General features: G+C 32.2%; 3 protein-coding genes across 8 annotated transcripts; 1 reads left to right on the top strand and 2 right to left on the bottom strand.

Annotated features, from left to right (window-relative positions):
• Positions 1 to 2,526: 2,526 nt before the first annotated feature.
• Fibp (acidic fibroblast growth factor intracellular-binding protein) lies at positions 2,527 to 4,865 on the bottom strand. 3 transcript variants are annotated; one of them, XR_002721879.2, is made up of 7 exons: positions 4,626 to 4,865; positions 4,374 to 4,572; positions 4,206 to 4,325; positions 3,893 to 4,134; positions 3,697 to 3,790; positions 2,841 to 2,931; positions 2,527 to 2,712 (listed from the first exon to the last, which is right to left on the bottom strand). XR_002721879.2 is itself a non-coding variant. In XM_023157769.2 (7 exons), exons 1-7 carry the CDS (start codon positions 4,705 to 4,707, stop codon positions 2,634 to 2,636), a joined length of 1,068 nt encoding a protein of 355 aa, XP_023013537.1. In that variant the 5' UTR covers positions 4,708 to 4,864; the 3' UTR covers positions 2,527 to 2,633. The 3 variants fall into 3 exon arrangements, 2 of the variants coding, with proteins under 2 accessions (XP_023013537.1, XP_074040335.1); XM_023157769.2 differs by having other exon boundaries at positions 2,841 to 3,092; positions 4,626 to 4,864; XM_074184234.1 differs by lacking the exon at positions 2,527 to 2,712 and having other exon boundaries at positions 2,885 to 3,055.
• A 285-nt stretch (positions 4,866 to 5,150) lies between these two features.
• Mlh1 (DNA mismatch repair ATPase Mlh1) lies at positions 5,151 to 16,307 on the top strand. 3 transcript variants are annotated; one of them, XM_074184233.1, is made up of 10 exons: positions 5,151 to 6,411; positions 6,510 to 6,709; positions 8,876 to 9,075; positions 9,121 to 9,317; positions 9,596 to 9,832; positions 14,128 to 14,354; positions 14,415 to 14,670; positions 14,765 to 14,894; positions 14,948 to 15,384; positions 15,953 to 16,307. In XM_074184233.1, exons 2-10 carry the CDS (start codon positions 6,530 to 6,532, stop codon positions 16,249 to 16,251), a joined length of 2,163 nt encoding a protein of 720 aa, XP_074040334.1. In that variant the 5' UTR covers positions 5,151 to 6,411; positions 6,510 to 6,529; the 3' UTR covers positions 16,252 to 16,307. The 3 variants fall into 3 exon arrangements, with proteins under 3 accessions (XP_074040334.1, XP_023013533.2, XP_023013534.2); XM_023157765.2 differs by having other exon boundaries at positions 5,517 to 6,411; positions 14,415 to 14,712; XM_023157766.2 differs by having other exon boundaries at positions 5,551 to 6,411; positions 9,127 to 9,317; positions 14,415 to 14,712.
• On the bottom strand, positions 16,284 to 24,201 carry LOC111503471 (uncharacterized). Of its 2 annotated transcripts, none has more exons than XM_023157767.2 (8): positions 23,936 to 24,201; positions 23,713 to 23,876; positions 23,414 to 23,567; positions 23,242 to 23,361; positions 22,847 to 23,191; positions 20,268 to 20,411; positions 18,790 to 18,991; positions 16,284 to 16,448 (listed from the first exon to the last, which is right to left on the bottom strand). In XM_023157767.2, the coding sequence occupies exons 1-8, from the start codon at positions 24,056 to 24,058 to the stop codon at positions 16,396 to 16,398; spliced, it is 1,305 nt and encodes a 434-aa protein (XP_023013535.2). In that variant the 5' UTR covers positions 24,059 to 24,201; the 3' UTR covers positions 16,284 to 16,395. The 2 variants fall into 2 exon arrangements, with proteins under 2 accessions (XP_023013535.2, XP_023013536.2); XM_023157768.2 differs by having other exon boundaries at positions 24,037 to 24,196.
• Positions 24,202 to 25,277: the final 1,076 nt, after the last annotated feature.

Genomic DNA, 25,277 nt, shown 5'->3' with positions numbered 1-25,277 from the left:
ATCTTGAATTTTTTCAATTATTTCCGAAATTTATACAGAGTCTTATACGGATTTTTTATACGACTCGGGGTAGTGCACGGATGACTTCCGCATGTTCAAGAATTGCATCCCAAGGGCTTCTTCTACGAGTATTTTTTCAACTGATTACAAAGAAAACGTAAATTCATACAGAAACTTTTTTTTCTTATCATTGTCTATATGTCTATATTTCTATATGTCTTATATTGTCTATATATATAGATATAATTTTTGAAATTCTTAAATTATAAGCCCTTGACGTCATGGGCCTAATATGTTTTAAGCTTTTACTTCTATTCAATTGGAAAGCCAATTCCCGCTTCTTGTTCCATTGAATGTAAGGAAATCTGCAAAATTTCCACATTGCCATGTCATATAAGGTTTGGTTGGGAAACCAAGATTTGAATAATAGAAAGTGTCAATATTTCCGGTAACGTGTATTCACCTCCAAAATATACTAATATAATCGAAGCATCATTATTTAGGCAGTCATAATAGACGAAATATATGACAAAATACTTGAGTAAACATTTCTTGGATACCTATAGATTAAAGAAAATAACTTATTTCTGTCCCAACTACCTACACAGTAGGGTGTGGTAAACGTCTGTCGAAAAACAACTACTTCCTCGGCTGAAATCACGCTGGATATTGAATTACATTCGACAGACATTTATGCAAGATTCCTCACAGAGCAATTTATTTGGAACTATTCATTTTCTTATACATATGTATCTCTCCTCGATAGTTTTCACTTTCGAAAATAACTTCTGTCTAATTTCTATTAAGTTTATTATTTTTTACGACCGGTTTCGATTTATTAGACCATTTTCAAGACAAAATAAATAGGACAAAAGTTACTTTCTTTATTATATATTGGAGTAACTCAAGTTACTTGAAAGTTAATAAAGATTAGACAAAATTTATTTTCTTTATTCTATATTCAATATGAATTTCTACAAATATAATTTCTGTTGATTGTGATTTCGCATTTGTTTCTAAAACTTATGTAAGCTCACGAATTTGTTTGTCTGAGATATTGATTATAGTTAAAGCCTGTATTTATGCATCCAATTGCTGGTTTCCGTGATTTTATCGTTTTTATGGGAATGTTTTACTACCATTTTCTGTATATATTTTTTTATATACATTCCAGGCAGTTCGCAATATAATTTGTAAAGAAATCAACTTGTTTTATTTTTCCGAACTAATCCGAGTTACATCATATTTATGAGATCCGAATATTACAATAGCGACGAGTTATAAAAGTGTACTAGTTTTGAATTGTGTTGAAATAGCAGAGTAAATCCGGCAGTACATCGGTCACATTGAGGAGTTCATCTCTCCATGTCGTATTGGTCGATTTATGAAAAACTTTCGCGAAATTATTTGAATATCGGTATCACCTACAAGTCCACCTGGCTTGCTCAGAGAAAACCACATTCACATAACTATGATCTTGTTTGGACAACTTCAAGATCTGTTCCTCTCGAAAACATTGTTCAGGTACGTATTACCAGATGCGTCTTCGTTATTATATCAGTCTAGATGCAGTGGTCTGGTAGCTAGGGCTATGTCTATAATATGCCTGTCAAATAGTTTTTTTAATGTATATGATTTGCAAGTGACATGATACCGATTGGTCTTCGGGCCTTTGGCAAGTTCTGTTCGATTTTCTCAGGTTTTAGACTGAAGGTGGCCCTAAACTGTCCCCAAACACTCTGAGTATTACAAACAATTTCAAGTAAAAACTCTGGTCTTATTTACAATATTACTGGACAAATATCTTCTGATCCGGCGACTTTATAAAATTGCACGGAGGCCTAAATTGAAAACTGGTAAAATTTACAAAAAAAAAATGTAATCTACAATAGGATTAGCTACAGTGAATACGACATATAACCCTAGTAGACTATATAGTCAACAAATTGATAATTTTTTCTTATAGAAAATGTGGTGCTGTTTATTATACTGCAAATATCAATTGTTAATTGTTATGGAAAGCTTAGATGTCTATATAGTGTAAGCTATATAACTCCCATTTTTGTGTACCATTTGTTTTCTTGTTTAATTTCAATTCAATATAATCAGTTCGTTTCACTTTGATTTCAAGTTTTCTTCCAAAACTTTTGATAAAACATTAAATTTGTTTCATATTCTAATATAACAATAATTTTCATCCAATTTTGGCGAAATGCTGGTATAATGTAGCAGAACTGAACTAGTCATTTTTTTTGGACATTTTCACCTTAGATACAGGTGTAGTTCACCCAAATAAGTTAGTGCTAAAGTTCTCTATTACAATTTTTATATTTTTCGAGATTGTGGAAGGTGAGTGCCCCAAAAAAGTAGATAAAAGAGTTATGCTGTTACACAGTAGTTACCTAATAAGTAGACATTGCCAGGTACACAATGAATACCATGTGAATGATGTTGAAATTGACTTAAAAATATTCAAAAAAAAATTTATTTTATGATTCCAATTTTTGTGACAGGCCAACGAATAAGTTCATTTTACTTCAACATTTATTATTCAAAAAAATATTAAGGGTTTAGAAAATCATATGCTACACTGTTTTTATTTACATTCTAATATGAAGACATTTCAAAACGTTTTAATTATATATTACTAATAAACACTTTGTAATAACTTTCATAAACTTTTCCCAGCTAAATTTCAATGCCGAATTACTCCTGAAAAAAGATATCTGAAATTAATTATTAATGTTAAAAACTAGAGCCTTTTATTTTTCCATGTTCACATCAAAAATAAAGAATCTGTTTTACTGATATAATTGAACAGTTTTGAAATAAGTGAATACCTTAAAGGTTCAACTTCATTTGCACAGTGACCATAAGCTAAAAGGAACTGTTCAAAATCATGGTTGGTCCAATTTCCTTGTTTGAAATATTCTGAAATTTGAGCCAAATCAACGAACAAGTCCTTCATATCCCTGGATCTATGAAGAGTAGTAGCTAAAGTCAATAATGTTCTAGTATACAGCTTAAAATTCATATCCAGATCAAGAAAGTTTTTCTGTAACAATTTAGGTTTCAAATTCACCATTAATAAACTAGAAAAATAAGTAGTGGTCAGTATAAAGTAAATTGGCTAATGGCCAAAGTAATATGACTAATGTTCTGAATGAGTATCAAAAATCAAGGAAATAAATGAATGAATCAATACACTTTTCACATTTTCCATATTTCTCTTGAGCTCTTGAGGTTCATTCCTCTAGTAATGAAAATAAAATTTGTGAAAAAGTTGGGAGAACTCATTTTGAAGATGAACACATTTATAATTAAACAATATATTCAATAACATTTTTTCAAACTAACTGAATGTAGCTTAATGGTAACTTCAGAAATTTTGTATCAGGAGAGATGGTTTGAACATTTATATTTGAAAAATCCATGGGTAAGTGAAATCAATTCTGAATTGATGAACTATTCAATTTCCAAAATATATTTATCAGACTCGAGAAGAAACTAAATTGCAGCATGCTATAGTCTAATGGAAATTTAAAAGAGAAGTTCCTTTACACAAAGCTTTTTTTGAAACAATCATCTTTTATTAACATTTAAGAAAAATGAACAATTTTCAAAAAAAATATACTCCATGTTCATTCTCTAAATTTTTGATACACAAGTCACCCTTTGATAGATAATTTTTCTTACTGTTTATGCTCTCTATCTTTATCCAAGAGCGCTTTAAGTTCTCTTAGTTCAAATAAGAATTCTCTATCCATTTCTAAATCATTATATTCTGTACCTGAAAATAATTAAAAGTTAAGTATTTTTTCTCACATTTACAATTCAATACTTACCTGGTAATTTATTATGTATTATCAGCTCACATACATACATACATTACCTGCTAAATTATATGTCCAATGTTCCATTATAGATTCACAACATATTCGAAAATCATTGAACGACATATGCTGAAGCTTCTTTTTAGATGTTTCAAATCTCATGCAAGCTACAAACACAATACAAGAGTATTTCTTTGCAAGCTCATCACTCAATTGAAATGAATTTTTAACATTTTCAACAGTAGATCCAGGAACCTCCTCTACACTTTTGAATATTTTTTTAACATTATCAAATTGTCGCCTAAAATAATGTAAGTACTCAACAGAAAACCAAACTTTGAATGAAAAAAATATAAATATTCTTAAATTTACCTGCATGATTTCAAAGGTTTTCCTGTCTTTTCGGCCACCTCATCCAAATCTTTTCTATTTTTTGAAGACAATTTTTTACCCAGTATCTCCCGAATAACCTCATCATCAAATTCATAGTATCTGAAAATAAAATATAAACTTTTCGCCAAATACTAATGGATCCACAACTTTTCAACGAGTAATGAACTGGTCTGGGAATCAATTTGTAGGACAAACTGCTCTTGTAACTTATTGGGATAACTTAGCAGTTTTTCGAGTAAGGAATATGTACGATAGTGATCCAAGACATCACTGGCAATTAGCTCAATCGAGGCACCAGTTTGTTGGCCAAGACCTTTGCCATTTAGTATATTCACTGCTTCACTGGCTAGAAGAATGAAAAGGTACTTTCAAACCTAATGTTAAAAGATATTGTCAAACCAGTATATCCATCAACCCACAGTTGGTAAATTTCTGGATCTACCACAGTATAGTTACTAATAAACACATCTACTTCCGTCATGTTTAAATATTGCACATCAAACAATAACGCCTCTTCTATAATTTAAATTCAAACATATCTTCAATTCTAAAATATATCAATTCAGACTTATCCACAAGCATTCTACTGTAACTCATCTGTCAACGTCAACATTCATATGGGGTTGGGTTATATCTCAGAGTAGAGTAACAAAATGTTACTCTGAGGGTTATATGCAATCTATGTTTCAGTGTTCTGTGAATTTTCCAGTGTTTCAATATCAATTCATACGACATTCCATTTTCTAGAAAGTTACTATTTGTCCATAGGAGGATGGCCACTGAAGTCTGGTTAGTAACGGGACATGTTGGTAACTCATCCGTCACCGCACTGACCGAACCAATAGCATCGACATATCAACTGTTCCGTTGCACTGGTTACAAGAATAAATATTCCAGGGATCGTAATGAGAATCCAAATGATAATAATCCGGTTTCTGATCATTCCCATATTGATTTCAATTTAAAAACCACCCGGTAGACAGCTGTTTCAGCCTGTTTGGGATCGTCAGTACCTGGCAGGTGGTCCTCGATTGAAGACAAAATGTGAATAACCAAGAAAAGAGTTTGATAAAAATAACTGCGTAAACGCAAGTGAGACATGAGTGAACCACCTATTGGTGTGACAACCAAGTCAACTTGCCAAGTTTTTATGTCAGTGTTGGTGGTTTGACCAATCAACCGACAACTGCGGTAGCAGAAATTTGGGAAGCTATCCTGGAATGTCATCGGAAAACGAATCCACGTATTTACAAAAATGATATGAAATCGAAAAAGGTTAATGCAGTCAAGCTGCTGGAAAATAAATCCAAGAAAATCAAAAGATAAATAGATAAGTACTCTTCTGATCATTCTCATATTGATTTCAATTTATATATATAGAAAATATTCACTTAAATTACATGCTATAAATGACCATACTGACGTATATTAAATGACAATGTATTCAAGGAACTTTATTTGATAATAATTAACGCTGTATTGCTTTGTAAATAAGCCATTATTTCTCGAGGATAAAACATGGTTATTGTAGGTTATCCCTAAGAGATAGACATATATCATCCGTTTTTTTTGTAGACAAGGTGTACAATACTACAATACCTATCCTACTACAATATCTATCTCGTAGGGTTCAGCCAGCGTTTGCAATGTGAACGCAACACTGTGTTTATTTACGACATCACATTAGAAACCTCTAAAATTATCATTGTTTCTCTGCTATATTATGCATATTATATACAAATAAAACTTCCTTTTGAATCACTCTATCTATTGAAAAACCTGCATTAAAATCCGTTGGGTAGTTTTAAATATTTAAGCATACATAGGGATAGACAACGGGAAGCGGCTTTGTTCTATACTATGTGATGATATATATTTCATGTCTCGAAAGCTTGACATATAACAAAGAGTTTTATTTGTAACAGCCTAGCTATTGACTGCAACCTCACAAATTGATTCGATTAATAGTCAATCCAGTCACTAATACTTTTGCCATGTTGTTTTTCTGTATGTGAAATGTGACTACAGAACACTTTGAATCAACAAGTGTTCTATCTGTGGTTTGTGCCTGTGTTTCTGTCAAAGATCATTTGGTTCCGTGTTCCTTATTCAAATGAGAACAAAAAAGTGGTTTCAAATTTGAAAATGAAATATTCATGTTCCCATTAAACTATTAAACATTAATGTAAGAGTTGCTGCCTGCTTCAATATTACACTGTCTGCAATAATAAAAGCGTACACAATGGTATAAACTCTTTAAAAAAAAATCATGTATTTTTTAAGGGATCTCACACAGAGTAACCATGAATATGGAAGTACCTCCAATAATCAAATTAGATGAAGACGTAATAAATCGCATTGCTGCTGGAGAAGTTGTGCAACGCCCTGCAAATGCTTTAAAAGAACTAATTGAAAATAGCCTCGATGCTGAAGCTACAAACATACAAATCACTATTAAAGACGGAGGAATGAAGTTACTTCAGGTATAATTCATTTATAAAACCAGTAATTCTTTGATATACCGGTAGACAGCTGTTTCAGCCTATTGGGCATCGTCAGTACCGGGAGGCGGTCCTCGATTGAAGACAAAATGTGATAAAACCAAGAAAAGCACTTATTAGAAATAACTGCATAAACGCAAATGCAGTAAATCATAAAATTGTAGAATTTCAAAATAAGCACGAGTTAAAAAAACAAAATTAAGATTATTACTTTACAGTTTAGCTAAAATCCAAGAAACAAAGTACCTACTGATTGATTTTCATTTCAACAATATTTCTTTTTTTTTTTCTATTGTAACGGAGCATATGATTATGAAGCTTGATACTTGAAGCTTGAAAACCTTTCTTAATGGCATGGGATATGGTAAATGGTAGACTGGTCACTTGGAAGGGCTCAATGAGAGACTATTCCAGTGGCTTAGGCAGCATGAAGTTGCTTCCGAGGAGCATACATTTTGTTACTGAGATGCTGTTTCAGGTTTCAAGGGTGGGACCAAAACAAAAATGCTTCATGGAACTCTCAGTGTCAAAATTCAGTAAAACATGGTAACTGCAATTGCATACCCATTCTATAATATTCTATAGCAGGATTTAACAATCATATACGTTCAGTGCACTATCATTTTCAAAAAAATTCTCCTAGTCAGGCACTTACCGAAACCAAAGTTGGAATTGAAACAAGTGTATCAAAATGACTTCTTTTATTACTTATTTATACATAATTTTGAAATTTCTCTCTTTATCTAAAGATCTACTAAATGGAATAATATTCGAAACCTTTTTTAATATTTTCCCTGGCTGACAACATGTGTTCTGAACTTACTGTTACTCTCTCAGAAATGGATATAATACATCCACATTCCCTACTTTTTAATTCACATTTTCTTTTCGACAGCTTAGTATTAGACGAATACTGAAACAATTGAATATAAGCGAAGCCTTTGGTCCTATTAAAGTACCTATTATCTTACTTGAAAAATGCATCAGTGTTCTGCAGGGTTTTTAACCTAACTTCCATACAAGGGGGTTTTTTTTCTTGTTAGAAAACTGATTGTTGTATTATTATTTGACATTTTATGTTAGGTTACTTTAGGTCAAAAGCGAGTGGGCCTATTCGACCTCCACCGCAACCCCCAAGAGTTTATTGTGACTCACCCATATTCAAACTAGATCAAATAAACCCAGCTTCTCAACGAAGCTGATTCGTTTATATGGTGAGTGATCTTTCAGGTCAGATGATAAGTGTAACTCTGCCAAACTCTGAAAACCTGACTCGTTACGCAGCAGGACAGGCACAATGTTAGTTTGGTAAAACCTAAAGTGATGCCAATGACAGCAGCCTCATTGCCTTCCAGGCCCGTGTGGGCAGGAATCCAGACCAGAGACAGTTTGTTAAGTCTTCCTATCGAGGAGAGTCGTTTTTGGCAATTTGCTAACAATTTAGATGTTGCTCAATAGGGGTCAAGTGCTTTCATTGCCGCTCGACTGTCAGAGAAAATTTTTACTGACTTGTGTATAAGTTTAGATTCTACCAGTCTCTTCGAACACAATTCAATTTCATAGATTTCCGCTTGAAATACAATCACATAGGTCCCTAGGCAGGTTGATATCTCTGTCCTGAGTCTGCAACTGAACACACTTGCACTTAGAGTCTGAAGGTGTTTTTGATCCATCTTTGAACCAACAACTATCTGCTCTTAATATTTCTATCTTCTGATATTTTATGCATTGAATTTTCAACACTGATTGAGTTCAACCTATGTTCAAAAAGGGTAAGAATACTCTTCCAAATGACTATAGACTAGTTGCTTCACTAACAGTGATTTCGAAAATCATGAAGAAAGGTGATAATTAGCATATTCTTGAATATTCGGAATGATAAGGCGATCATTTAACTTTGGAAAAAAGCAATCGACCCTGTCTAGCCTGAGGGTAATTATTTGGAAGATTTTTTTTTGCCGTTTTTGGGAATGGGCTGAACGCAAGCAATCTTTCAACAAGAAGGAAAAATACCCTTTCTCGCAAGACAGGTTGAAAAATACTGGTACGAATTCATTTGCACACTTTATAAGTACGATGACGAGCACTTCATATAACAACATGTCAAAAACATGTTGTTTTTCATTAAATTCCATATTAATTTTTCAGATTCAAGATAATGGTACTGGAATAAGAAAAGAAGATTTTGAAATAGTTTGTGAACGTTTTACAACCTCAAAGCTGAAGGAATTTGAAGATCTACATAAAATATCAACATATGGATTTAGAGGCGAAGCTTTGGCTAGCATTTCTCATATTGCCCACTTGACTATAATTTCAAAAACTAAGAAGGATATTTGTGCTTATCAGTAAAACATTTTTTTGATAAATTAACAATAGTTCTATCTGAATAGTTTCAGAGCACATTTCATAGATAGTAAGCTGCAAGGTAATCCTAAACCTACAGCTGGTAACCAGGGAACTATAATAACTGTTGAAGATTTGTTTTATAATATGATGGTGAGAAAAAGATCGTTGAGGTCTCCTGCAGAAGAATATCAGAAAATTTCGGAAGTTGTCAGCAAATATGCTATTCATAATGCTAGAGTTGGTAAATTATTATATACTTTTTTAGTCGTATTGACTAAATTTCATGATGCATAATCTTTGCAGAAAATTTTATTATCCATTGTTTTCATTATCTTATGCTCTAGATACCTCTTTTCCTCTATCCTCTCTTGTCAATGAATTATGTCTTGGGTTCAGACTTTGACCAATATTTTTAATTTTTTTGTGTTTGAAACATTTTTGAGACATACTTTTAAGTTGCATCTTGTAACGAACACAATAAACAATTACATATTTCATAATTGAATAATTTATTTTCAGGTTTTGCCTTGAAAAAATCTGGCGAGAGCAATGATATAAGAACTCCACAAAATTCATCACATATTGATAACATCAGAACCATATATGGAAATGCAATAGCCCGAGAACTGATTGATTTTTCATTAGAAAATGAACCTTTCAAATTCAAAGTGAAAGGATACATAACAAATGTTAATTATTCAACAAAAAAATTTCAGTTCTTATTATTTATCAACCACAGATTGGTTGACTGTCAAAGTAAGTTGATAAATTGTTTCACAGTTTCCCAAGATTGTCTATTCTGTGACAATTTCACAAACATTTATCCCTAGCAAGCAATGATTGAATAGAATTTTTTTGTGTAAAACGGAATATCTCACTACTTTAAGTGATAATGTTTTGCTTAAATAAAAATCCAAACAAATTAATTTATTTGTAATTACATGGGCATTGAGATCAATATTACACGGATAATGTTTCTAACTACATTATCACTTCCTGTGTCATAGAGATCACTCAACAGATGAATCATGAAATATCAAGCATTTTTGTTCATTGTTCGAAATTTTTAAATAAAGCAATCTCAAAACACATTTAGTTCAAAATCAAGTATCTTTAGTAGTTTGAAAATTTTTTGGTACAGCTTCTTGCATATATTGTAGCTTAATTGACAGATTTGAACATATATTATACATCTCATTCTTATGTGAACAAAAGTTGGTGAAAAAAATTAATTGAAAAGTAAGGTTTTCTTCTTCCAATTTGAACCAACTTGTTTTTTAAAAGGATTACACCTCTGTTGTATTGGGAGAAGTGTTTTTGTTGATTTTCTTCAATGTTGAATATGGAATATGGATTGCAAAATATTTTCTATCTAAATAACCCATGAACACTGATGAATACTCGTTAAGCCAATACAAATTTTTCACAACATGGAGAATCAAGAACTATTGCGCTTGATATTTCTAAGGCCTTTGACCTTGTGTGGCATGAGGGTTTGCTGGCCAAACTTCGATGCTATGGCTTGTCGGATCATTTCTCTGTATGGCTCTTCAGCTTCCTAAAAGAACATTCCCTGCAAGTGATCTTTGATGGATATCTCTCGAATACTTTTATCTAGTGTTCCCCAGGGATTCATATCGTCTCCAACCCCTTTTTTATTGTATATCAACGACTTATTGGAAAAAAACAAGAATCCAATATATTTCTTTTCTGACGACAGCACACTTGTCTCGTCATTTCATTTGGATTCCAGGACATCGGCTACAGAGGTACATCTTCACCAGCAGCAGGAGGTTGCATATCTCAGTGATGATCTAGAAGTGATTTCGAGTTGAGATGAAAGTAACCAGATTCAATTCAATACCACAAAAACCCAGGCATTGGTTTTCTCCAAGAAGATAAATGTCTCCGAACCGGATATAATAATGTCAGGTCAGACAATTCTGCTTTCTGCTTTGACAAGTTTGTTGAGGGTTAAAATGGACACCAATATGTCTTGGCATAATCATGTTGCTGGAATTGCAAAGGCTGCTTCTCAAAAGTTTGGAACACTGTTCTGAACCAGTAAACTGTACACATCTCAGCAAATTTTGATGGTTTATAAAGCTTAGATCATACCTTGATAACCTGGAACATCGAAGAAAGGTTGGAGATTTATCTCTCTTCAATAGATACTTTCACGGGAAGTGTTCAACTGACTTGGCACATTTGATTCCACCAAGAGCGGTACATATCAGAAATACGCGATGGACTGTGGTTGCTCATCGTTTTGAGGTTCAACTCAGTACACCTCGATCTTCACTGTTTAAGAACTCTTTCATCTGGAGAACTGCGTTTATGTGGAATAAACTTCCTGAGAACGTTTTTTTCAAATGGATTTAATCTCCACCGATTCAAATCCAATGTGAATCGCTACTTTTGCACAGGCACCGCTCTGGGAGCGCCTTAAGGATTTTCTTGTAGTGTTTGTGTTTTGTCCTTAAAAAAAGTAGTGGAATTGTCTCGAGATTATCAGTGTCCTTGGTTATTACTATTATTAAAGCAGATTTCTTATTGTTAAACTAAAGCCCTACTATGCAGCACTTACGAAAAAAATGTTGGTACAGTCAGAAACGACACAAAGTATACCAATAATACACGAATAAAAAGGATAATAGATTCGGAAATCACTAATTTCTTGACATGGATAATAATAGAATCTAAGCAGATTATGAGGGATTAGAAACAATTGTCAACCAACCAATTGTAATGTTAATAAGAAAACGTTTTTAGAAATATTTTGCAACTGCTGAAAATGATTACTGTTTGACTAAATTACTCACTGTGTAATTAGAAAACAAGTCCTACTGACTCTTCTAAAAGATCAATTGACAACTTTTTAACAATAAAACTAAAATGAACTTACTTGAATTAGGAAAACAGATTTTTAACAATATAGTGAATAAGCAAACTCAAATCTAAAGTAGAATTTGGCTACTATATCTTATATACGCATGAATGTGCGCTAGGTCTATCTTCAACCGAATACTACTATAAATCAAATGAATTTTTTTCAAAACGCTCAATAGAGGAGTGTTGAAGCAAAAATTCGACATCTGCGCCTATATGAGTCATAGCTTGTAAGAAAATCGACAAACTGTAACAGAAAGAATATCGAAATCAATTCTGAACTCTGCTGTTCTTGGGAGCCGTCTCTCTTCCATTTTTTCCATGTCTCCGGAAAACACTGCAGCCTCATAGCCTTATCTGGTTCTCTGAACTAGTTTTCGAGGGGGCCCTCGTTGGATATTATTCTGGGCCTAATTTGGGTTGTCCATAGTTTACTTGTCTGTTGTGATGTTGTGATTCAGTGCCTACATTCGAATGAAACATGACAAGCTGTTTCTGTCTCTTTGTTAGCATTGCCTGCAGCCATATACAGCCATATTTTCTTCAGGAGTCCTCTCAGTGGACAGTGTGAGAAGCCCTATATTTATTACTGCATCCAGTTCTATAAATTTTTACATATTCATCTTTCATTGAATTCTTTTTAGAAAAATGTAGGCTTCATATTGTGTTTAATAACAACTTTGTCCATACTTATTTGTCATCTGAATACTTTCTCGCTTCTTCATCGGCATGTTTAGGCTCATTTCTCAACAGCAGGTTGTAATTTGCTAAGCTGTATATTTACCTTTCAAATATTTATTAATTTTTTTAATTACTTACATTTAAATTCAGTCTATGCAACATGCAATTTAACGAAATTCCATTATAAAGGGCATATACTAATATATCAGTATCTTTTGTTGGGTTTAAGGACCATCGTAATATGAAATTTCTTCCTGAAAAAGTTAGACAACATTCTTGCTGTTCCTACTACGTGAATACTTATGAAAAATCTCAACTGTAAGAAAATTGAGACTGATCAAGTCTAAATATAATCCATTTATTCGTCAAGATTTAATACCATATCTGGTAATCTGGTATCCAAAGCACATTTGATATGATATTAATGATAATATTGAATTCTCTCAAGTTCACCCTGTTCACTATCTATTTCAAGAACTTTTCTTCAATTCACGAAGGAGAATTTACTTATGTTAACATTTCAAGTACATTGTAATACACAATAAATAGGCAATTATAATTGAATTTGTGACCTTAAGACTGACAAGTATAACGAGCAAGGGGTAGAAAGTGCGGTAAAGTTTTAATTATCACCTTTAGAAATGAATATTACTGGAGTTTTTTCCAACACCAAATCGTTATTTTTAACACCTTGACACGTGTTTCGATCACCAAGTGATCATCTTCAAGAGGAAGATTGAACTTGGTGATCGAAACACGTGTCGAGGTGTTAAAAATATCGATTTGGTGTTGGAAAAAACTCCAGTAATATTCATTACTACACCTAAGGTTCCAAACAGTGCATCACAAGCACCTTAAGAAATGTACAATCAATATAAAATGGAATATTCTGCTTTAACTGGACAATTTCAAAAGTGGTAGAAAATCAAGGCAAAAAAATAGGTAGGAAAATAGGTTGTGATCTATCCAAAAGCTTTATATATAGTAGAGAAACACTGATAATTTTAGAGGTGTAATGTCATAAATAAACACATTTTTTGCAATTACATTGCAAGTGCTGGCTGAACCCTACGAGATACATAAAAAAAATGTATGACAGTATTGTACACCTTGAAAAGGGGCCTACAAACAATACAGCATTATTCCTTTTCCAATACCTCAAATATATTCTTCTTATGTCCATTTACAGCATGTTATTTAAATGAATATTTTTGAAGATGTTACATGCACCAAGTTCATGTGAAAAAACACCTTACTCTTTGCTCGCGCGTAGACCTACGACTTTGTAGGTACGTGTGGCAGATACCAGACCGAAAAACAACATTTAACCCAGCTAATGCCGCACAGAAGATTCGTCGTTTCCGTATCAAAAAAGTCGTAGGTTTATATGAGAGTAAAGGGGTAAGGTGTTTTTTATGTCATATGCACCTCTCCGGAATGAACAAATGACTATTCATCAAATTAATAATGGAATTTTTCAGGTTTGAAAAAATGCATTGATCGAGTCTATACAACATATTTACCCAAAAACACTCATCCTTTTGTTTATTTGAGTCTTGAATTGGAACCATCCAATATTGATGTAAACGTACACCCTACAAAGCATGAGGTCCATTTTTTAAATGAAGAGCAAATAGTTGAATGTATTACAAGTGCTTTGGAGACAAAGTTACTAGGATCAAACAACTCTCGCAGTTTTTTCACACAGGTAATTAATCAAGTTCTAATAAAGACAAGCTAAAAGCGAATAACTGTGTTTTTCGCACAGGCAAAATTACCAAAATCACTACAAATAGAACCTATCGAGTTTAAAAGAGACGAAAGTGATACTTCAACTAAGCAGATTAAGCCCAATTCTATAGTCAGAACAGATGCTCGAGAACAAAAGTTGGAGAAATTTTTTGGTGAACCTTCAAGCAAAAAAGTTGAAGATATTAAAGAAAAAAATCCTAATGAATCTCTCACAGAAGAAGAATACCAAAAACATAACGAGTCATTCTTAAAAAGAACAGAAAATTTAGAAAGTAAGATTTTGAACAAAACGGAGGATATTTTTACTGATCCAGGTAGGTATATTTTTGTGACGATGATGATGTAGAAAAATTAACTTTGTTTTAGAAATAGAATATATTGAACAAAAAAAGGAGCAAATTGAAGAAATACAAGAAAAGTCGAAAGACAAGTGTTCAACCAAGCAACAGACTACTAATAAACCACTTACAACTGATTTCATAAAAAAAATCACAAGGTATAATTTTCTTCATTTTTAAAATATGAATCACATCCTGTTTTATATTGCAGAGTTGAAACTAAATTAACTAGTGTCCTACAGTTAAGAAAAGAAATTGAAGACACATGCCACAGAGCATTGAGAGAAAGTTTTTCCCAGCATGTTTTTGTTGGTGCCATAAATCCATCTCAAGCGCTGATCCAGTACAGTACTAAACTGTTCCTTTGTAACACAAAGACCATTCTGATGGAGCTGTTCTACCAGTTCATTATGTACAACTTTCAGAATTTTGACACATACATATTTTCAAATAAAATTTCACTTTATGAATTATCACTAATTTGCTTGGAGTTACCCGAGGCTGGATGGACACCAGAAGATGGAGACAAAAGTGAACTTGCAAAGCGTATTACAACAGTTTTGTCTGACAAAGCACCAATGCTCCTTGATTACTTTTCAATAAATATTGATGAGTCAGGAAATATCTGTAGCATACCCATTTTGCTTGGTAAGAATACAAACTAAGTAAAGTTATGTGGAAAAATGAAAGGATTTGTTCGGTTCATTAGGATGGCCTGGCTAATTATTAACAAGAATTCATACATACAAGAATCTAAACATAAAAAAAAATGCAAGAATTTACATAAATTTGTCTTAAGGTATACTTCAACTGAAATAGTTATTACAACTTTTCATACATATACTTTCCTGCAACAGGTTGTGCACAAATATTTCTTTCAGAAATAATTTTATTGTCTTGTGAAGATACATTTTTCTGAGCAATCTGTTCACTTTCAGCCGATCACATTTAGCCTTTTGTTGGTGAATGAACTAAAATAGTTTTGAGTTATTGTCGTTCTTCTCGCCACTAATAATTTTGGATATGTTGAAAAGGTTCGATTTTTCATAATTTTTATTCCATGGCACATCATTCATTCTAGTAGTTTCATTCATAAAAATAATGTAAGCATATAAAAATAATCAACAATTTTAAGCTCAATTTCAGTTGAGAAAAAGAGAAAAGTATATATCTGAAAAGTTTTATATCTGCATTAAAATTAAGTATTTATTTTCAGATGAATATATGCCGGATCCTAAAGCTCTTCCAATGTACATTGTACGATTAGCTACTGAAGTGAATTGGGATTCAGAAAAGGAATGCTTCCAAACATTTGCCCGTGAAACTGCGCAGTTTTATGCAGAAGTATCTGAAGAGCCTAATCAAACTGGGAAAGATTGGCGATGGGTTACTGAACATGTGCTCTATCCTGCCATAAAAGAGTATTTCATTCCTCCGAAAAGCTTTATAGAAAATGCAGCCATTCTGGAAGTAACAAGTCTTCCGAATTTGTACAAAGTATTTGAAAGATGTTAGTTAGGTTTTGCATATTGTTAATAAAATATCAGTTGAAAAATAACATTTATTCATTTTTTGGTTGTATAAAACTTACTTATCCTTCACAATCAATCTAAAAATATACTTGATAAAAAATTTCAGAATTCATCTTCTAGTATGGTCCTAGTTATGTTTAAGTGACAGGTGACTGACCTTTTCAGTTAATAAAGTGTTTACTGAAAAAGAAATATTTCAATCATTTATTGTCCTCAGTATGCATAAATTATTCAATATACAGGATGAGAATAACGAGCAGTTTCTGCTAACAGGAAATTTTTCATGTTGGAGTTGACCTGATTACTTGTGGCCTTAATTTATAATTATTTGCAAATACAGGTTAGACTTTTATTAATGATTCAATCAATAGTATTAATTTGCTGATTTGTTCAATTTCAAATCAGGTGTTCTGAACTAAAAAGTGAAAAATTTAGTCATCAATATAGAGATGATTCATTATAACTGTTCTACACCAGAGGTTTTGTTTTATCATACATTCATTCTGTTTTTCTTCAATAGAACACATATATGATAGTACTACTTTCTGTTATCAAACATATATGGTAACCGGTTGGGTTGGAGCAGGTGGTTTGCTCCACTTTACTGCTGTGTGAACCGGTGGTTTAGGCTGCGAGACAGGACGATCGATTTTCACTTTTTATCGTCGAACTCGTGCTAGGAATCGCACGATAAAAGGTAAGACTTTGTTAATCTTCCGCTTGTACAAGTTCGACTTATGAGAGTCGACTTTGGTAGAGGGGCGACAGCTGGTTAACAGAAAAAAATGTTTAGAAAGAAAATTGAGTTATCCCGGGAGGTATTTAGTTCTCCAAGAATTCCTCATAAACTTCAGCAACTGTCATTAATTCCAACCTCTGTACCTCATTGCAAAAAAGATGTTCAAATTACAAAAAAAGGATCTGCCTTTACGAAAATCACTAACAATAAAATAATATTTTCTTAGAAAACTATCGAACTAGGAGTAACAAACATTGTAGGACAGGATATTTTAAAAGTCATATCTTAAACACATACGTGGAAAATAGAATTATTATCAAAATGTTTCAATTTCACTTAAAGCAAGTTTTTTAGAATGATTAGAAAAGCAGAATATTTCACATGAAACCAGCAGAACCCAAAAGAACTGCATTCTCGAACCATTACCAGACAGCTCACTTTTGATCCACCATAGATATCTCATTGGTAGTACTGGCCCGGGTCATGGATACAACATTTGAACTCATTTTGTCCTAACTAAGAAGTGAGCACAATGACACAAGTATGCTGATGAGGTTGATGAATAGTCTAGCTCGATAGCTATCAGATTCTCATTGCAAAATATCAAGACTCCAATCTCTCAATATATGTCCGTCAAATTTCAACCTGTTGTGTAACTGTACTACTCAAAACTTAGGACAGGGCAAGTGTTCTACAATATAGTTCCATAGCTGACGATCCGGTGATGTGCTTTAGAAGGCTATGATGTTTGTCATCTTGATGATGAAGATCAACAAATTTAATTTACACCAAATATTCTATTCCAGTTATATCCTAGGTGATTGTATTATGTTTCTATTTTGCTATATGCCGTCAGCTAAAAGTGTAATCTTACCACGTCGTTTTGTTATATCATTTATGTAAAGTAGAAACAGGACTGGTCCAAGAAAATTGCTTTGAGGTATACCACAAGTTACTAGCTTTTTTTTTAAGGAGAGTGTAATCTTGACCTTCCGTTTTTTGTTAGGTATGACTCCATTCATCTCACATCAGTACCTCGGAAGCCATAACGCTCCAGCTTTATGAGCAGTATTCTGCGATACACAAAGTCTGCTCTACATAGCATCATTTGCGTTTTTTTTCTGAAATCCATTTTGTTTTTTTTTGGCAAGTATTTGATGATTTTCTAGAAAATATAAAATTGATTTTTGGCTAGTATTCCTATTATCTTGGTTAGGGTCATCGATCTCCTCTTCTTTATAAATTAGAATAACATTTTTTAAGGAATTCAAAAGATGCTGGCAGCAAAGAATATATTTACAAGTTCAACTGAACTTGAAAAACCTCGTACGGTGGATTTTCAGAGCTTTTTCATTGTTGTTGACTTAGTTCTTTATTAAAATCCTGAAAAATATTCCAACGAAATCCTTCACCAGTGACGTGACATTCAATGTAAACTAACTGCACCGATTTTAGAGGAATAAAAGTTGAATTTTACGAATATCATATTTCAGTAGTTCTTTCTAATGGTCATTTATAAAATTATAAAGGGCAAGCTTCAAATGAAACTAGTACAAGGTCAGCAAACAAGGTGAATGTCTGAAATCACAGAAGCAGCAAATCCAATAAAAGGAAATTGTGGAAGCTTCCCATATGTATGATTTTCGAAACTGTGACTAGGATTAAAACAATCTGTATTTATGCAATCTCAGTTATATACAATAAAGAGCAAATATGAATTGAATAACTCATTCATTCAAAAGAAATGGAAAAAGCATACTCTTGAATTACTTTTACACTTACTCTTATTAGCTTTCCTTAGTGTTTTTTCCAATTCTTCAATTTTTGTGTTGGCCATTCGCAGTTCATGTTGGAGTTTATCATATCCATCATTATTATATGTTACTTTATATCTTTCATATTCAGCAAGTAATTTATCATAGTTTGACTTTTGAGTGTTGAGCATTTCATCTTTGGACCTAAGGTCGGTCTGAAGTTCTTCAACCTTTTTTGGAACGAGAGTAATGAATTAAAAGCATGAACTGAAGCTGTCAAATAGGTTATATATATTATGACATGCTCAAGGTTGCCCCTTTTCTCTCATGCAGACCTACGACTTTGTAGGTACGTGTGGCAGATACCCAACGGAAAAGCAACAACTAACCCAGCTGATGCCGCGCAGAGAGTTGAATTGAAACAATCAGGCACCTGTGCAACGTCTTCGACTTGGAAGATTCGTCGCAAGTTATTTCCCACTACCTACAAAGTCGTAGGTCAGCATGAGAGGAAAGGGGCAACCCATATATATATATATATATATATATATATATATATATATATATTTTGAGTGATGCAACTAATTTTCCTTTATTTCCAGCCGGTCACAAAAAGGATTTGAAGCTTTATAACTTCTATTTATTATATGCGAGCGCTTTCGACAGCTGGCAGTGCCATCATCTTCCTGGCTCTACTAAAAAGACTCAATTTCCATGATCGAAAAATCATTTGAAATTTCATTATTTGACCTTCAGCCTATCACTTTGAGTTATTGAAAGTTTTGAAGCAGATTTCAATGCTAGTATTCATACAACTGTCTCCAAAGAGTGTACCTACATTCATTATTGCTAACTATGAATTAATTTTCTTTGTTAATTTAAATTCAAGATATTTTTGTATATACCATCTGAAAGTTGAAACTTATTTTCTATATTGAAATAAATGTATAAAGTAATCTATAGTAATCCCACACTATTCTTTATATCATGAGTTTGTTCATTAAATTCTGAAATGGCTCATTCTGACAAGAACATTTTGATTTCATAAAACAATAAGAAAGGTTTGATAAAGAAAGTTTTTGGCTATCTACTACTCCATCTTGATACAAGAAAGCCAAAAACTTTCTTTCCCAAAAAAAATTTGTCACTCCTAAAAATATAATCCTTCCAATTCAATTAGAAAGGTGTTTAATAACTCGAAACTTTTTTTATATACAATAATTGATATTGATAGTTTGGAATTTTACAGATTCAGAAATCATTCCTGATAGACAAATCAATTCTATATAAGTAATTAAATTTCATCATTGTAAAAATTTATAGAAATTACATTTCACAACTTTTCTTCTACCTCTGTAGAAGTGTTTAGATTTGGACTATGTGGTTTTGACAATATCTATGATAAGTGAAACTCATGATAAACATATTGTGAACTGTTTATATCAAGAGTTTAAGTAATTAAACACTAAAACGATAATGTATGCAATGGCTCTAATGATGAATTACCTGCTTCACTTTAGTATCATAATGGTTATTGAAATTAACCAACATTTGATTAGCTTGTATTAAATCTTTTGATAACTCATCGATTGTTGTTTTTTTTTGGGTAACGATAATCGCTGCTTTCTCATTATCAGACCTCAGTTCCTCCTGAAAATCAAAATTTGAATGTACTTTTCTCGTTTTACAAGATATTTTTTTATTCCATGTAGACTACATAAAATGGATTGATTCAATTATAGAGAGACAGGCAGAATTTATTTAATTATGTTATGCATTCAATACATTTATGACAGCTCAAAAAGTGTGCAGATGCATGATGTACTGAGTACAAAATTAAAAGATAATATACAATTATTAATGATCATTTGAAATAAAACTTAACTTCTAGATAGAATAAAATATTAGTGAAACAGAACATAGCATAGCAACATATATATATATATATATATATATATATATATATATATATATATATATATATATATATATATATATATATATAAAAAGTAAAATTAAATGAATAAATCATTAAGTGTAAGTACTATTCATATAATCCTATGTTCAGTTAAAACAGTTTTTTAAAAGGAATGTTTTAACTTTCCTATTGAATGATTGAGTACTGAGCTGAGTGAGGTCAGCTGGTAAATGGTTGTATAACTTGGGGTCCAGTGAATTTCGTATAGACATTTCTAGTTTATTCAGCAGTTGTCTAAGTTTATCTGCATTTCTAGTGGGATAATTATGACAGTCTGATTGGGTGGATTATGGATCTCTAACAAAATGTTTAAAATAAATATACAAGGCAAAGGCAGTATTTTGTAAAAGATGAAGAGAGGTTGGCATGGTTCGTTGAATGAAGCTCCAGCTATTATTTTAAGTACTTTTTTGCATACGGAAAATCTTTTGAGCATGAGATGATTTTCCCCATAAAAGAGTTCTATACATCAAATGGGACTGAAATAGTGAGTAATACACAGTTAGTAACGGCGACAGTTGCACAGAAAGCCAATATGATTTTCCCATTTAAGTGAGTCATCAATAATTCTACCTAATAATTTTACGTGCTTCTGTGTGGTTACCCCATTATTTGTAGTGACTTAGTAGTGTCAAGACAGTACATTAGATTCTCCACATAGGGTCATAGTATAATTACAATTATAGAAATTGTCACAAACTTACAATGAACAACATTTATTTGAACATAGCTGACAATATTTCTTGATGAATGTTACATTTTCAGACTTTCATCATCTAAAAATGTAGTAAAAGATTTGAAACCTAAAGAAAAAAAATGATGAATGGAATATTAGAAATATTGAAATTATGATCATAACATGATGAGTTAGATAATGAGAAAATAACATTAAAAATCAGAAAAAATAATCAACAGTAAGTATGAAATTCTATTGTCGTGAAGTAGCTTGGTTTTGTTTTTTTTTATTTTAAGAATTCTTACATTTACGAATATTATACTCACTCTTTATTTATTTTTCTTTTTTTTTTAATTTTTGGTACTTATTCAACTCACTCACCCGAATATTCGTTTTGTTATTTTTAGTATTTTAATATTTTGAAGGTTTCATTTGCTTTTATTTTGTTTCCATAGTTTTAAATTCTAGTACCACCTTTTTAGAGAATGAACATTTCAGGCAATAGACAGTTACAGTTGTTAAGAACATATACGAGTACATGAATCAATACAAATAATTAAATCAATTAAGTAATATTCATTAAAAGGCATCAGTATTAGTTGAAATGAAAATTAATATTTATTCGAATCAAACAAATTTATATCTTTCATATAAAATTATTCACTTCCATCTTACAATTTTTAGGAGCCTTATGTCAGGTATGATTGTTTAATTCTGTTGAAAGTTCTGGAACTGAAATGTTTCATATGTATAAAATCTGAGCATATCCTCTTCAATACTAGGTTGTGTTGTATTTGGTTTAAATATGGTACTTGGAGAAGGATCTTTAATCAGCGACTCACATTTTCAATAATCTAAACACTGCCTGCTACAACTCAAAAAAAGAAAAAAAATAGTTTTTAAACTAAAGTATCATTAGGTATGCAACCGTAACAATTTCAATATTTTTATAATTTTTTTTTCTATTACCGTCCTTTATATGATCTTTAATTCCTTGTCCATTGCAGCTTTTCATTTCGTATTACTGTGTAAGGTGTAGCGGAGAAAACAAAATACAATGTTGAAATTATTGATTCCATCAATGTTATTCTGGGTTACTTCAGTATACATAATTCAAGTTATTCTTGTTCGATTGATGACCTATTTATTTTGTAGAAATTCAGATTGAATATAGGATAAAGAAAATAACTTTTGTCTGATTTCTACTTAGTTTTTCATGTGTTACAACTGGATTCGGTTTGTTGAACCATTCTCAAATAAACTGAATTTTTTGAGAGAATGGTTCGTAACAAATATAAAACTTAGCAGAAATTAGACAAAAGTTAATTTCAGTATCCTATATTCTAGTTATTCTACCGATTCCAGTTAATAAAAAAAAACATTGTTTATACAATCAACTAATTTTTTTTTAAGATATAGTAGGTTACTTACATTTTTTTTTTGGAGATCTTTAATTTTTGAATCCCTATCATTCAAAATGTGTCTCAAATCTGCATTACTCTTCTCTTGATTAATTTGCACAGCATGCAATGCATTATTTTCTTTCTTCAGTTGGTTAATCAAAGCAAAATTTTCTGCATTTTCCTTTTGAAAACTTTCCAAAGTTTTCATTAATCGTGTACTTGACTCTTTTTCGAAAATAAATTTTTTCTTTAATATATCAATGGTATTTACCAAATTATCAACTCTGTGCTTAGTCAAACGAATCTTGGACAATACTACATCCTCTGTTTCCCTAAATTTAACACCATACAAATCTTCAAATTGTTTCAATTGCTGAAAAGAATCAAATATACAATTCAATTATTTTTATTTCATTGACTAACATTATGAAACTGCCTTTCCAGTTGATTCTGAAGGATAGTAAGATGATGTATTTGTTGATCTCTTTCCAGAACATTTTTTTTAACATTAGATAATTGTTTTTTTAGTTTGTTGTTGATGTCCTTAAAAAAAATTCATCATTCAAGGTTTACAACTATCATTATGTACTTATACCTGAATATGCTGTAAATTATTTATTAGTTCATCAAAAATTTCCTTCTGGTTAGTTACATGCAAATCCAATGTTAAGTACACAGTTGATTTGATTTTTGACTTATAATAATATACCAAAGTACACAGCTGCTCTGTGGTTTCACACTTCAAGAACCTTAAAAAAAGTTAAAACTATATGGATAAAGGCCCCCTAAGCCCAGACCGTTTCTAAAGCAGAATAAAATTTGAATTCCATAGGGTGGATACCTACTCCAGATACCTTCCCCGACATCAATGTTTATATCAAAGAAATGACTTACATTTCTTTTCTTTGTACTTGCTGCAACAAATCTAGCAAGGTGCTTTTGAATTCATTGAAATTGATATCGAGATTTTGTTTGGTTCTCATCATTTCATAAAGACCTAAGTCAATAACCTCTGTATAATTGAAATTGTATTCAGTAGGATCGCGAATCTTGATTTGCTAAAAAGAAAAGAAACAATACTTGTGAAAGTTTTAGATTAGGTTAGTTTGAAAATTACCAAAGAATCGTTACAATTCATGATAGTTAAATTTATATTTTTTTCCTCTGCTATTCCATTTTGATCAATTACTTGTAAAACATGATTTTCATTATACATACAAGGTCGATCCTTGTGAGACATATTTGTTATTTTTATTTATAACGCCTTCAAAGATCTTCAGTATCGTACATTTTCCTGTTAGATGATTAAAATTCAAAATTGTTTTAAATTTCAAACATCAAACATCGTTCTCTGTTCTGATGAGACGTTGTTCTTCTTCTTTCTTTCTTTCCTATTACGTCCTAAGCTACTACAGACATCCGCCCAGGGATTCCGTTTCGCTATATATTTACATCAGATGGATCCCACAGTGATTTTAGTCTGGATTGTACGCTATGAATGGATCTAAAACAAAGTTCCATTGAAATTTAATAGCAATGATGGAATAATATCTTTACACACTGTATTTGGGTGTATGCCCCTACTGTTACTAGTCAAAGTAAGCAAAGCACCCCAAGCATTTTGTTGCGAATCGCAAACTGCAAAATAACCACTGTACTGAGCGTTCATATGAATGCCATATTTTCATGTGAATACTTTGTTTGATGACATCAGCTCTAATTTCTTTCAATCAAAAAAATAATAACTTAAAAGTTGTTTTTTACGACAACATAAATATAAACTATCATATTTATTAATCAGCCCTAAAAATAATTGAATGCCTAATGCCATTTCTACAATGTTTTTCAAAACGTGGTTGATTGGAAGAATAGCGCTCTTCTACACTCTGCAACGTTAAGTAAGGACCATTCATTATTATTTTTTATTATTAAATGTTTAGGATAATACGTATCATATTCATTTCCCTGATGAGGTTGTAATAGTTCTCGTATATTCTACTATGGAAACTTTTGATAGTTTCCAGCGTCTGTCTGTCTGTCTGTCTGTCTGTCTCTGTAGAGTAGGGAGGGTGAGTGTAAGCCCATGCACTTAGGCCACATGTGACCCATTGTACATCCTCCCGAGGAGTTGTCCTCCTAGGTCATCGTCCATTCTGTCCTTTCCAGGAAGGTGGACAGGTCGCTGGGAGACATCTCCTTTATATCGGCAGGTGTAGGCCAAGACTCGCCGAACACACACTCTCTTATTGACGATAACTCCGGTCACTCGCACAGGACATGCCTGACAGTCTCATCTTCCTGTTCACACATCCTGCATAGAGGTGTGTCCACTAGCCCCATATTATGTAGGTGTTTCCTTAGCTGACAGTGGCCAGTCAGAAATCCTACTGTAAGGCGTAGATTTTTCCTGGTCATCGCCAGATATTTCTTCGGCGCCAGCTTCCCAGGGTCGCCCAAGG

Source organism: Leptinotarsa decemlineata, unplaced genomic scaffold (assembly GCF_025532065.1).
Source record: "Leptinotarsa decemlineata unplaced genomic scaffold, Ldec_3_MD MMD2_tig00026354_RagTag_RagTag, whole genome shotgun sequence".
In the NCBI taxonomy this organism is placed as follows: Eukaryota; Metazoa; Arthropoda; class Insecta; order Coleoptera; family Chrysomelidae; genus Leptinotarsa; species Leptinotarsa decemlineata.
Note: the sequence above shows the minus strand (reverse complement) of the source record. Positions and strands in the feature narration are given on the sequence as shown.

What these genes read in the sequence shown, in the direction of transcription:
- Mlh1 (XM_023157765.2), top strand. Translation starts at nt 6,530, where the DNA reads ATGAATATGGAAGTACCTCCAATAATCAAATTAGATGAAGACGTAATA. An exon ending in TATTCATAATGCTAGAGTTG is followed by an intron (nt 9,318 to 9,595) that starts GTAAATTATTAT and finishes ATTTATTTTCAG; the next exon opens with GTTTTGCCTTGAAAAAATCT. An exon ending in GGATATTTTTACTGATCCAG is followed by an intron (nt 14,713 to 14,764) that starts GTAGGTATATTT and finishes ACTTTGTTTTAG; the next exon opens with AAATAGAATATATTGAACAA.
- Fibp (XM_023157769.2), bottom strand. Translation starts at nt 4,707, where the DNA reads ATGACGGAAGTAGATGTGTTTATTAGTAACTATACTGTGGTAGATCCA. An exon ending in TTGGACATATAATTTAGCAG is followed by an intron (nt 3,791 to 3,892) that starts GTAATGTATGTA and finishes AATTATTTTCAG; the next exon opens with GTACAGAATATAATGATTTA. An exon ending in AAAGATAGAGAGCATAAACA is followed by an intron (nt 3,093 to 3,696) that starts GTAAGAAAAATT and finishes TTATTTTTCTAG; the next exon opens with TTTATTAATGGTGAATTTGA.
- LOC111503471 (XM_023157767.2), bottom strand. Translation starts at nt 24,058, where the DNA reads ATGTCTCACAAGGATCGACCTTGTATGTATAATGAAAATCATGTTTTA. An exon ending in ATAATTTACAGCATATTCAG is followed by an intron (nt 23,362 to 23,413) that starts GTATAAGTACAT and finishes ATTTTTTTTAAG; the next exon opens with GACATCAACAACAAACTAAA. An exon ending in TGGAAAGGCAGTTTCATAAT is followed by an intron (nt 23,192 to 23,241) that starts GTTAGTCAATGA and finishes GATTCTTTTCAG; the next exon opens with CAATTGAAACAATTTGAAGA.